This window comes from Giraffa tippelskirchi, chromosome 5 (genome assembly GCF_054371585.1).
Source record: "Giraffa tippelskirchi isolate mGirTip1 chromosome 5, T2T-mGirTip1v1.2.pri, whole genome shotgun sequence".
NCBI classification, from domain to species: domain Eukaryota; kingdom Metazoa; phylum Chordata; class Mammalia; order Artiodactyla; family Giraffidae; genus Giraffa; species Giraffa tippelskirchi.
In genome coordinates this window covers 59,252,501-59,264,570 of record NC_137279.1, presented here as the reverse complement: position 1 = coordinate 59,264,570, position 12,070 = coordinate 59,252,501, and the positions used below count along the sequence as shown (strand labels likewise).

The 12,070-nt window shown below is 36.8% G+C and overlaps 1 protein-coding gene and 1 pseudogene across 2 annotated transcripts in view; both read right to left on the bottom strand.

The window, feature by feature from the left end:
- USH2A (usherin) overlaps positions 1–12,070 on the bottom strand; it is a 901,466-nt gene that overhangs the window by 289,697 nt on the left and 599,699 nt on the right. The window contains exons 41-42 of the mRNA XM_081491700.1: positions 6,032–6,366; positions 4,555–4,677 (exon numbers count right to left, since the gene is read on the bottom strand). Of these exons, the coding sequence (XP_081347826.1) occupies positions 4,555–4,677; positions 6,032–6,366 (458 nt within the window). The remainder of the gene's footprint in view (positions 1–4,554; positions 4,678–6,031; positions 6,367–12,070) is intronic.
- Positions 3,060–3,863, bottom strand: LOC145506636 (small ribosomal subunit protein uS15m pseudogene; annotated as a pseudogene). The gene has a single exon (XR_014054093.1). The product of XR_014054093.1 is annotated as a small ribosomal subunit protein uS15m pseudogene (transcript).

Below are 12,070 nucleotides of genomic sequence, written 5' to 3'. Positions count from 1 at the left end.
GTATTGCAGGCAGATTCTTTACCATCTGAGCCACCAAAGAAGCCCATTTCATTTATAAACCAAACTTGTACTCACATTGTGATATTGAGGAAGAAAATAACAGGATCTACCTCACATTTGTGGTCCTTCCATTCACCCTCCACGTTCATGAAGCTAACTCTGTTACTTAATAACTACAACTTGAATATGTTTATGTTATGTTATGTTACACGTGTTATGTTACACGTGTCATGGAACTGACCCAGTCTTTCCACATTAGAAAAGCAGAAAATGTTATTTGTGCACATTTAATCTCATTACAAAGAAGGGGAATGAATGTCATATCCTTTTGACTATCATTCTCTAGGAACGATGTCCTCTTTAACAGCTTGAAACATTTCATTTTGCAGGGCAAAAAAATTAGAATCTATGTCATTAATATTTAAACTTAGATTTTCCACTATATTTAGCTTAAGCATTTATATTTGAAAACAGTCAAGTTCAGTCATTCTTTGTAAATAGAATTTTGTAAAAAAATTTTTTGAATGGTCATATGAAAGTCTCTTTCCAGACTGCCATTGATAAAGAAATACTTGTAGGAATTTATAGATAACTGAAAGTAATAGGAGTTAGAACATACCTTCCTTCATAAACTCAATGGTGGCTAAATTATTATATGGTGGCTAAATTATTATAATCTACAAGTCAATATTTTCCTTAAAATAGAAGTTATTATTTCTTATAGCTTGTTCTTCCTTTGTCAGATCCAGAACAAAGAGGAGGGCATGCCATCACTAAGTTTGCAGAAGTTTTATCAGATCACTCAGGAGACAAGGCACAGTGAGGCTCTGAAAATCCTAAGGGTGGACTGATGTTTAAAATTAAGGTGGTGGCTGCCCTTGTGTGTTAAACCCAACTTGACTCACTGAAGAAGCATTAGATGACAACAGCACGTTTTCCAGATTTTCCAAGTGATGAAAATGTCAGGAAACCCAAAGTTATGATTCCCCTAACAATCATAACTTGGCCACTTGGTACATTAAGGAAGAAAAGTTAGAAACTGACAAGTATTATAAACCTACAGTTCCCCTACATTTGTGTCTATATAGAGCAAAATTCAGCATTTAGGCAACTAGTGTAACTCCGGACAAATTACCCCTTACCTACTATTCATAAGAAACTAAATTATCTGAATAATTACTGCAATATTTTACTTTGCACATGGAGATACGGAAAAATATTTGATGTTTAGTATTATGAGGCTAGTCAAAATATCACCTCAGCACATTTTGTTCTAGGGTGGGCTTTCCAGTGGCTCAGACGGTAAAGAATCTGCCTGCAATGCAGGAGACCGGGTACACTTCTTTTCTAGAAGCAGCTGTCATCAATATGTTTATGTCAACTTATGTTTCAGTCTAATTTGTGGGGATTTAACTTAATTTCTTTCCTTAAATCTTTGATTTGGACTTCTCATTTTTAAAAATCCTTACAAGCATCACTAAAAATTCAATAATGAAATTTTGGCTTTGGTCCTAATTCTTTAATAAGTTTTCATTGCTTCTATGAAGAAACAAAATTAACTTTCTGAGACTTATTGTGTTTTTCTGCCAAATGTCTCATGGCTAAAAATCTAATTCAGTAATGTTAAATAGTCAAGTCCTCTTTATTTCGGAAATTGCTGTATTTCAGACACTTAGAGTTCACAGATCATGGAAAACTACTTTCCATATGATTTCCCTAGGGAGTGATGGTGAAACTGAAGTTAACTGTGATGATATTACAGCAATTAGTATATGTGTGTGAGTGGTTATTTCCACTCGACTGTGAGCTCTTTGAGGGAAAAGGCTATGCTACTCATCTTTTGTTTCTTATCACAGTGTCCCTCAGCATATGGTAAAAATAAATGAAATTGCTGAATAAAATGAATTTCTTCAACTGAAGTCATCATTTTACAGCAATTCTGGATTAAGTAAATAGTGAATCGAATATAGTGGAGAATAGTGACCATGATAATTTAGGTTGAACAAAAAGCATATGCTTATAACATATCATTTTTGATCATTTTTACCTTGAAAAATGGCAATTTTATATGGTTCATTTTGTTCACTTTATTCTTTCAATAGATTTATGTATTTCTCCCATCAAGTATCTCACAATATGTTTTCCCACCATGACACTTTCAGATGAATAGGAGACTTTTCCTTAGTTTTACCCATTCCCCAAAGATAATAACACCATAGTTAATCTTCCTAAGGCACAGGGAAATGACAAATCAATACTTTGAAAATGAAAGTGAAAATCAGTCACTCAGTTGTGTCCAACTCTTTGCGATCTCATGGACTGCAGTCCGCTAGGCTCCTCTGTCCATGGAATTTTCCAGGCTAAGCACTGGAGTGGGTTGCCATTTCCTTCTCCTGGGGATCATCCCGACCAGGAATTGAACCCAGGTATCCTGCATTGCAGGCAGATTCTTTACCATTTGAGCCACCAGGAATCCCAAGGCACAGGGAAATGACTAATCAATCCTTTACATATTACTAAACACATTCTTCCACTTAGCATTGACTGGAACCCCCACTATGTGCCAGGCACTGTCGTGAGGATTACAATACAGAGGTCTTGAAGGCAAGGCCTTGCTCAGGGTGGACCTGACAATATAATGGGGCGTCCAGATAAGCAGTGAAGTCAGTGCAAAGACAATAGTGGTATACAAGGGGCGTGCTATAGAAATACATTAAAGCAGCAGCTGATTCAGACCAGGAAGAGGTGACCTAGAAAAATTCTAGGTCAAGACTTGAAGGATGATAGACAGAGGGAAATGGCAGCCATGAGGAGAAGTCTAGGGGTGGGTGTCGCTTGTTAGAGGTGCCCAGCACATTACGAACTGGCTGAAGCGTAGAGGCCAGGGAGGGGAGGGATGAAGGAAGGGCGGACAAGGCCAGATTGTAAACAGACTTCAGAGCAGAGCTAGTCAGTGGTGAGTCTAGAAAAATAACCTGATAGAGAAGTTATTGAAAAATAAGTCTAAAAAGTTTTCATAAAATAATATTTGTGATTCTTTGAAATTTCATTACATTTCCTTTTTTTTTTTTTTTTGACTTTAACAACATTTATTGGGTTTCTCTGATTGCCTCTGGTATGACTTCGGAAGGGTTCTCTGGGTTCCTCTGGCCTTGTTTCCAGGCTGCTGCAGCTGCAGCTTTTAAGGTCCTTTTTTGCTTCTTCAGCTTTTGAACTTCTTGGAAAACCCAAACGCACAGAGCCTTCTTAGTCACCTAGTGGTGGTGGACATTTCGGTGGTATGGAGGAGGAAAGGTGTACTTAATCCCCAACTCCTTGCATGTCTTCTCAAAGACAGGGTAGTTGGTCTCGCAGAGGTTTCTGAGCATCTTTTGCCTCTTGTCAATGCTCATCAGCAGATGGTGCTCGTGAGCTTTGTCCTTTCAATATTTCTGCGTGTGTTCTTCATAACTGCAGATCTTGACAGTCAAGGCAGCAATTCGAGCCTCCAAGGAGCTGATGTCCTTCAGGTTTTCCACAACCTTGCTCATCAACTACTCTTTCTTGATCTTTAGCATCTCCTTCTTGTTGGCCATTTCCAAAGACAGGAGTCTTTTCACAACATCATCAACCTTCTCAATTCCAGGGACGTTCTGGTAGTCCTTCAGCAGCATGGAAGGGGGCAGATCATATTCTTGGCTTTGTTGGACTGGTTTCTCGTGGCATATCTACGGGTGATCCAGAGGATGAAACCTCCAGGACTTGAGGTCCTGCTGAATGGAGAGAAGCTTGGCTCACCCTCCGCCTGGCAGCCCGAGGACTGGGGGCTGTGTCACTGCCTGGGTGCGAGTCAAACTCAGCACCCTCCAAGCTGCCCTCAGCATGGTGACTTCTGATCCTCCGAAATTTCATTACATTTCTTGATTCATGAAGATTTAGACTTCACTTAACCCTATCCAATCTCCTCACTTTATGGACAATAAAATTGAAGCCCAGAGAAGTTTAATGACTCCCCCAAGGCTAGCAAATCTAGTTCTCCAGCACAGGATGAAGACAAACATAGCCCTCCTTTCTCTCCCATGGGGTGTTCTTTACTGATATTACCTATTTTCTCATTTTTTGGTTTCTTCAAACTCTAGATTGAATTCTTTCAGGTCCCAAACCTATGAGTTAAATAATTTCTGTGAGTTGAATCAATGAGTTACAACAAATTACTTCCTAGAAAAGCAAGCATTTTACAAGTGCCCCAAACTTTCCCCAGTTTTGTATATGTTCAATATTTCCAGATTTTTCTCTTATGGTGTTGATTAGAGCTGTGACAAAGGCAAGAGGGTAAGACTCAAACACCTACAAACTCAACTTCAAAAAGCTTATTTTAAGAGTGCAGTTAAGGTGGCAAATGTTAAACATGCTGACTGTTGCAGTTCGATGATTAATGTCACCGATAATAACCAACATGTTTTATTGCATAACTGATAACTTGCTCATACAATGAAGACACTCAGATTCTCTAAACTATTCAACATGTCCCAAACTAAATGCCGGCATTTGTTTTTATAGTTTTTGTAATCTCACCTGCTAAGACCCTTATCTTCATAAAACCACTGAGTTCCTGAATAAATATTGTGCCACATATTTAAATCTTCTGGGGGATTTGATGCAAGTGGTTGCTGGATTTTACATCTCAGAAGCTCATATCTGAAACAAAAGACAAGCAGAAACATCAGGATTATCTCACTAATATTATTAGCAAAATTCAGGTTGTCTCATGGTACGAGTGTGTGGTGTGTATGTGTAAACATAAAGAAAACATCTTAATATTCTTTTTTTCTGATTATCATTTTTTTCTGGCACAAGTGTCATCTCTGTAGCTAAGTGGAACAATTAGCTCCATTTACATTTTACTATTATCAGTAAAATGATGACATTTAGATTTCTTCTATGTCAGATTTACCGAAACTTTATTGTCAGTTTCAAAGTAGAAGCACAAAAACTTATAAAGTTAGTGACTTCCTAAGACTTTTACCACCAATATTTTATAAACAATAAGAATATTATTGACTTCATAGTCTTGGCTAAATGTCAAGTTGTTATAGAGCCATTTTAGAATCACAATTCTTTTCTTTCATGTATATTCCTGACCATATGCTTTAGAAGTTTCCAGATAGTAATAGCATACCAAAGAATTATGGGATAATGCTTTGGAATTTTGAAGTATATTTGTGCAAACGTGTCATTTAGAACGTGCATCAAACTTGCTTACCATATAGTAAGAATATACTTTGAAAATGAAGAGATGGATTGTGTAGAGAATCATTAGAGAAGACTGACTGTTGTTTCAAAGTTTTTCATTGTTGTTGTTTGGTCACTAAGTCGCCTCTTCACTCTTTTGCTATCCCCTGGACCGTAGCCTGCCAGGATCCTCTATCCATGGGATTCTTCAGGCGAGAATATTGGAGTGGGTTTTCATTTCCTTCTCCAGGGCATGTTCCTGATCTAGGGGTTGAACCCCCATCTCCTGCACTGGCAGGCAGATTCTTTATCACTGAGCCACCTGGGAAGCCCCTTCAACCATTTTTAGTTCCTACAATATCATGATATTTTTACCATGATAAACTTTTCATGGGTCCATATGTCAAGATACACAAGATGAAACTGTATGAAAGTTATGAGTAAGGCTGACACAGAGTGTGTGGGGGAGGAAAGGATTGGGAACCCAAGGTTAGCAGATGCAAGCTATTATACATAAATTGAATAAACAACCAGGTCCTACTGTATAGCACAGGGAACTATATTCAATATCCTGTGATAAACCACAATGGAAAATCATATAAAAAAGAATGTATATATATGTATAACGTAATCACTTTGCAGTCAGCAGAAATTAACAAAACATTGTAAACCTACTCTAGTTCAATTTAAAAAAAGTCACAAATATGAATATCCAATAAGAAATTAGTTCTATGTTCATATGTGAGGAAGAGCCTCCTCCTTTCCTTCCCGGAGAGAGAAGATCACAACAAAATCCAAAAGCATCATCACTGACTCTTACCTCAAATCGGGTCCGTTTGGCCTGGATGGTGGCTGCCAGGAAATCCCAACATATGATTCACTTAGTGGAACCACGGACAATGGGCCAAGGTCCTGCGGCAGGGCCGGAGGGGTGGTCACGTGGGTAGGGAAGCTCTCTGTGCACCCCCCTAGATATCCATTACCCCCTGAGCAAGCCACAATGGTGACGGAGTAATTAGTGAAAGGAATCAGATGAGTAACGACATGACTTAACACAGAAGAAGTAACATTGGTGATCATGATGTGAGGCTTAGGCATGCGGATCTCGTAGCTAAGGATGTCTCCATTCAGGATGAATGGGGGCTTCCAAGTGACCTGAAATAAAAGAAAAATTAGAACCAATGTGACAACATAGGGTCAGAGCAACTGCAGAGGTTCACAGGGCCTGGCGTTTTGCTCTGTCTTGTTTTCAGTTAAGTCACTGTAGAAATACCCACTTTTGACTTAGCCCTTTACACTAGACAGTAGTGAAGAGTTTCAGATCAATTAGCAGTACATCAGGAACTAAATGAGATGCTGTTTCCTGGGTTGGGCTGTTAGTCTGGAGACTTTCTAAGACTGTCAGACTAATACACACCTCAGTGATTCATCTCCACCATGGGTGTCCGGAAAGACGCAGAGAACACACATGGAGAGAATTCACACATACACACGCATCAGTGGGGCAGCAGCAGGATTTGAGAGTGTCCTTCTTTATAACTCAATTAGATGAAATATCAGAATTCCTTGTTTTGCATTATAAGTGTGTATTCTAAATATGTCACTATTCTTTTTTTGGATGGTGGTGGTGGGAGTGCAGAAATCATTCTTTGCATTTTGTGAGAATGTGAAGTTGAGCTGCTGAATCTCACTAGTGCATAATGTAGCAAGTAAAGCAATAACAACGTATCTTTTTCGCAAAGAGAAGAGACATGTGGAAAGCTTTAAAAAAGCAAGCAAAAAATTATCCTGTTTAAGTCATAGACATGAAAGTCAGAAGAAAGAAACAACAATGTTTTCTAACAATGTTTAATGTTCTTTTTCTTCTCTGACTAAATATTGTAAGGGTATTGTGCTAACCCACTCATGCTCTTATAGGGGGAAAAGACCCTAGAAAAATGCACATAGGTCACTGAAAATCCATTATTTATATGCCATCCTGCTTATCTCTTTTTTTCTTGCCTTGCAATGTTCCTTAAATTTTAGAGTGTATATTTCATCTCCGAAATAGACTGTAAGCTCCATGAGAACAGAGCCTAAATTGTACACTTATTTAATGCCAAATACTCAGAGATGGAATTTAACAAGTAATTGCAGTCATGACTGAGGGCATTATATTTTCCTTAGCATACAGCTATTTTGATAATTTAAACAAGTTTTCCACAAAATGATATATTGGTACCTACACTTATAGTTCTATACAAATTCAAAGTCTGAAAGGTGTAATAGAGAAATTAGAACAGAGAAGGATGAACTAAAATTTTCTCTCTTAAAGGAAAATACTTCCCTCCAGGACCAATCTAACTTGAGATTTTCATAGGGTACTCTTACTAATTGTTGGAGACAAAATAGGCTTAGATTGAGGGCAGGAGAAGAAGGGGGCAACAGAGAATGAGATGGTTGGACGGAATCACCAAATCAATGGACATGATTGAGTCTTGAGTAAGCTCTGGGAGGTAGTGAAGGACAGGGAAGCCTGGTGGGCTACAGTCCATGGGGTCGCAAACAGTTGGACATGACTAAATGACTGAACAACAACAACAACATGTCATTTGGGCAGCTGCTTGATGATTACAGTCCTAATTTATAATTAACAAGGACGTGGCATCTACTGAAATTTTACTACATGGCTTGAAATCGTTGCTGATTTTAAAAACTTCTAGGAGAAGAGAGTTCCAAAATGTGCTGGTGAAGACAAGTTTTAGATGTGTTCCTTATGAGCATAGAGGATTTGCCTGGATGGAGGAGAGATCAAAGAGGTCTAAATTAAGCAAAGTTTATAAAGCAGACATAGGATTCTATTTATTTTGGTGGTACAGTGTTCTTTGTGGGCTCGAGAAATGAGTCAAGGTCAAACTTACAGGGCTTCCTGGTACTTGCAAATAAAAAATGGAAGGGTTATCACAGCTCAGTTCTACCTGACTCACATGTGGAATACCACTTGTCTCTGGAACTAGAATATTCTGAAAGTTCAGGTCAAGGCTTGGCAGTCCTTGAAAGAATTCAAACTTCAGATGTAGTCTGTGTTCGCAGTTGAGCTGAGAGTGAATTGATTTGGAACTCAGTTATTGAAGCTAAGAAAACATTCATAAAATAAAAATCTGAATAGGATATCAACCTGCAGAGATTAAGAGATGTGATGTAATGACTCTGAAGACAGTCATTTGAAGAGCTAAAAAATTCCTGTGTTCTCTACTATAAATGTTTGCATCCAGAAATTTGCTATTTTTCTCACTTAAAAAGTTAAAGACTTAGGAAGACATATCTTTTTGACAGTCCTGAGTTAGAAGACATGAGTCTACTTCCACAGAAAATTTTTAGAAGGAATTTAGAGCAAGGTGGAGAAGGCCATTGTCATTATAGTGAGTAGGCTAACAGAAATGGTATCTAATTTGATGATCTTCTTGAAAACATCCTGGAGCTATAACTAAAAATAAATGTGACCAAGCTTTTTAAGGAGCCAGTTAGTGAAATATTGGATTCTATTCTTTCCAATGCTTAAAACTACATTTATTACAGTGTGGCCAAAATATGTGAGATTAAAACTTTCAGTTTAACTTCCCATGGACTTTTATTTATCTATTGTTCATATGAAGGATTATAAAATATTGTTGCAGCCCAAAAAAGTCAGACCAAGGACCATTTTACTGGCTTAATAAGCAAAAGATGTTCTCTAAAACAAGACTTTTACACTGAAATTTTTAAAATAAAGTGTCATTTATGGCTTAGAATAAAATGTTTATTTTAGAGATGCTTTGTTGACCACAATAGTTTCTTTCATTTGTGTGGTTCTTAATTGCTTGGATTTCCATTTCTGTTTATTTATTATATATTTGTATAAGATAGGACAGGTGAGTAGGTGTTTAAGGAACTACTGACTTTCACCTACTCAATCAGATCTCTGAAGTGTGGCCCTAAACAATTAAGGCACCTGCATGATTCTGGTCGTAAACAAAAATTTATGAAGGTGGTTTAGTTGATTGGCTTCCGACATGAAAAAAGTAACACACAAACGTTGTAATTTACTTCTAATTTCTTTAACTCTATCAAATCATATTTTAAAACTACATATAGCTAACATACATAAAACAGATAGCCAGTGGGAATTTGCTATATGTCTCAGGCAACTCAAGTCAGGGCTCTGTGACAACCTAGAGGGGTGGACTAGGAAGCTCAATAGGGAGGAAACGTATGTATACCTATGACTGATCCATGGCGATCTATGGCAGAAACCAACACTATTGCAATTATCCTTCAAATAGGAATAAAAAAAAAAAGAACTTTATGAATAAGAGTTTTTATGAAGATCAATATAATGGGCTGAGCCTGGGCTAAGAATAAGTATCCTTGTTTGATTTGCTAATATTTTATTTTATTTAGAAGTTTTGGATCTGTAACATAATTTTAAATTAGAGCTTTATTAAGCTCTCTTTTACAGGTTTTGGTATGTTTACCAGCTTTATCCAGTGAAATGCATTTTCTTAAATGACTAAATGCAACATCAAAGTGTGTGGCTTTCACTTTTTCAGATTAACACAACCTCTTTGACATTATATGTTGTTTTCCTTATAATAAAATAAGATATTCATAATATGACGTGCAAGTTTCCCCTTTTTCTTTTTTAAAATTTATGTTATTGAAGTGTAGTTGATTTGCAATGTTGTGCTAATTTCTGCTATACAGCAAAGTGATTCAGTTATTCATATATATGTATGTATTCTTTTTCATATTCTTTTCCATTATGGTTTATTATAGGATATTGAATATAATTCCCTATGTAGGACCTTGTTGTTTATGCAACTTTCCCTTCTTAAGGCTCATATCTATGCCAAGTCAGAGCTCATCTTTTTTACACTTACTAAGATGTTACTTTGGGTTATTTTCCAGTTGGCCTAAGTATGTGAAGTTTCCTTGTTTTCCCTATTAGACTGCAAGTTCTTATAGGGGGAGTGGTGGTGAAAAGACTAGATGGTGCAAAATGGTAAGAATTAGAGTGAAATACCAGTCCAGTTCCTGTATTATCTCTCAACCGATCAACTGGTAGTCTTTATTCCTCTTAACCTGACTTGTTTTCCCCCCAAGTTTTTTCCATTTCTGAGCATTTTATTTATTTATATTGTTTTGCATAAAATGTACACTCCACGAAGGTAGAGATTTTGTCTTGGTCTTTACTGTGTCTTCAGTGCCTAAGAGAGGCACTCATTAAGATGTAGAGATGCTGAATAAATGTTGGTAGAACTGAAATTATTACTATTATTGTCAATAATATTATTGACAATTTTCCTCATCCTAATATTTGGAATGACTCCATATGATAAATGTTGAATGAACCTTTTAACCAACATATTAAAGACTATGCTTCTGTTCCTCAGAATTTATCCATCTGCAGTTTTAATTTTCAAATCTTATCTTTTATACAAAGAAATCACTGTACTGCTGTCACACTGCCTCTGTTTACCAGATAAGCAGTAAACTTAGAACACTGATTCTGGAAATCCGAAGATCTTTCTGAACCTTTCTGAAGGTGAGCAAATAATTCTGAAGCATAAATATGTTGTTTTTAATATTATTTAAATACATATAGTCCAACACTAAATTCAGCTGAATAATCCTGATGACTCTCTTCATTGATAATTTTTGATTTTCTAGTTATAAAGTGAGGATTAGTAAAAGGTATGAATTTTTTAAAAAGTGGTCACTAGTGTTCATTGTCTGTATATTCTAAGCAGCTTTTTAGCAACTTTTAGATTCCAGGCCTGGTGAGTGTCTGTGAGATTCTGCTCTCAAACCAAGCTAAATTGTACTTTAGCAGGTTGACAAGCCATGTACATTGTTTCATTCTTGGATGAGACTGAAAAATCAAAAAAGGAAGGAAAAAAGGGAAGAATGAAAAAACCAGGCAACTTACTTTGAATACTTTTGATCATCATTTATAAATGTTGAATCACATAGAATTATGCACTGAGCTATTATTTTTCTGAAAATATTTGTCATCTTTCAGATTTGCCTAGTTATTAAATCTTTGTTAGAAAGAATCCAGAAAAAAATGTCCATTACCCAGCTTTGCCTTTGTGAAAGAGTGTGTTTATGTCACAGCCTATTGATTAGTACTGCTACCGAAGTTTTGCAGAATTCCCTTAGGATTAAAAAGAAAAGTCATTTCTGGAATGATTAATAACTCTAGGTTTGTTTGGGGTTTTCCTTTGGTTTGTTCCGCTTTTCCTTTGAATGAAGAACAGTTCTTAAGATTGCCCAATTCATATAGTAAACACCATACATCATGTCTTTCAAATTGATTTCCTTTTGATGTTTTATCAACAGAATTCTATATATTTGAGATATTTCTATCAAGAAGCTGTGTTGCTTTGACCAATCTCATGCGGAAACTAACGAAGGCAGACTTTGCAACACAGATTTTAGTATGTAGGTTCAATTAAATTTCTTCAACGATTTACACTATTTAGCATCACCCAGTGTTTGCTTTTTGTAGGCACGAGAGAACACACAACAGAGATTCAAGTAATAATTTCAACAGATGAACTTTGCTGTTATGCAAATGTCCTTTGTTTTGTGCTCTGGTGAGCAAGCTGCTGCACCAATGCTTTTGGCAGTAGTACAAGACTGAATCCATGGAAGCATGTGTGTATTTACACAAAAGAGGCTTCTAAGCTACAAAACTCCCTCCTGTTTGGTTACACTAATTTCCCTTGAATGAAGTTTGTATGCAAGCCAAAACAATGGTAGTTATCCTAGCCTCTAGAGTTCATTCCCAGCAGAACGAAGTGAATAATTGAACAGTTCCTAAATAGCCCCATAATTT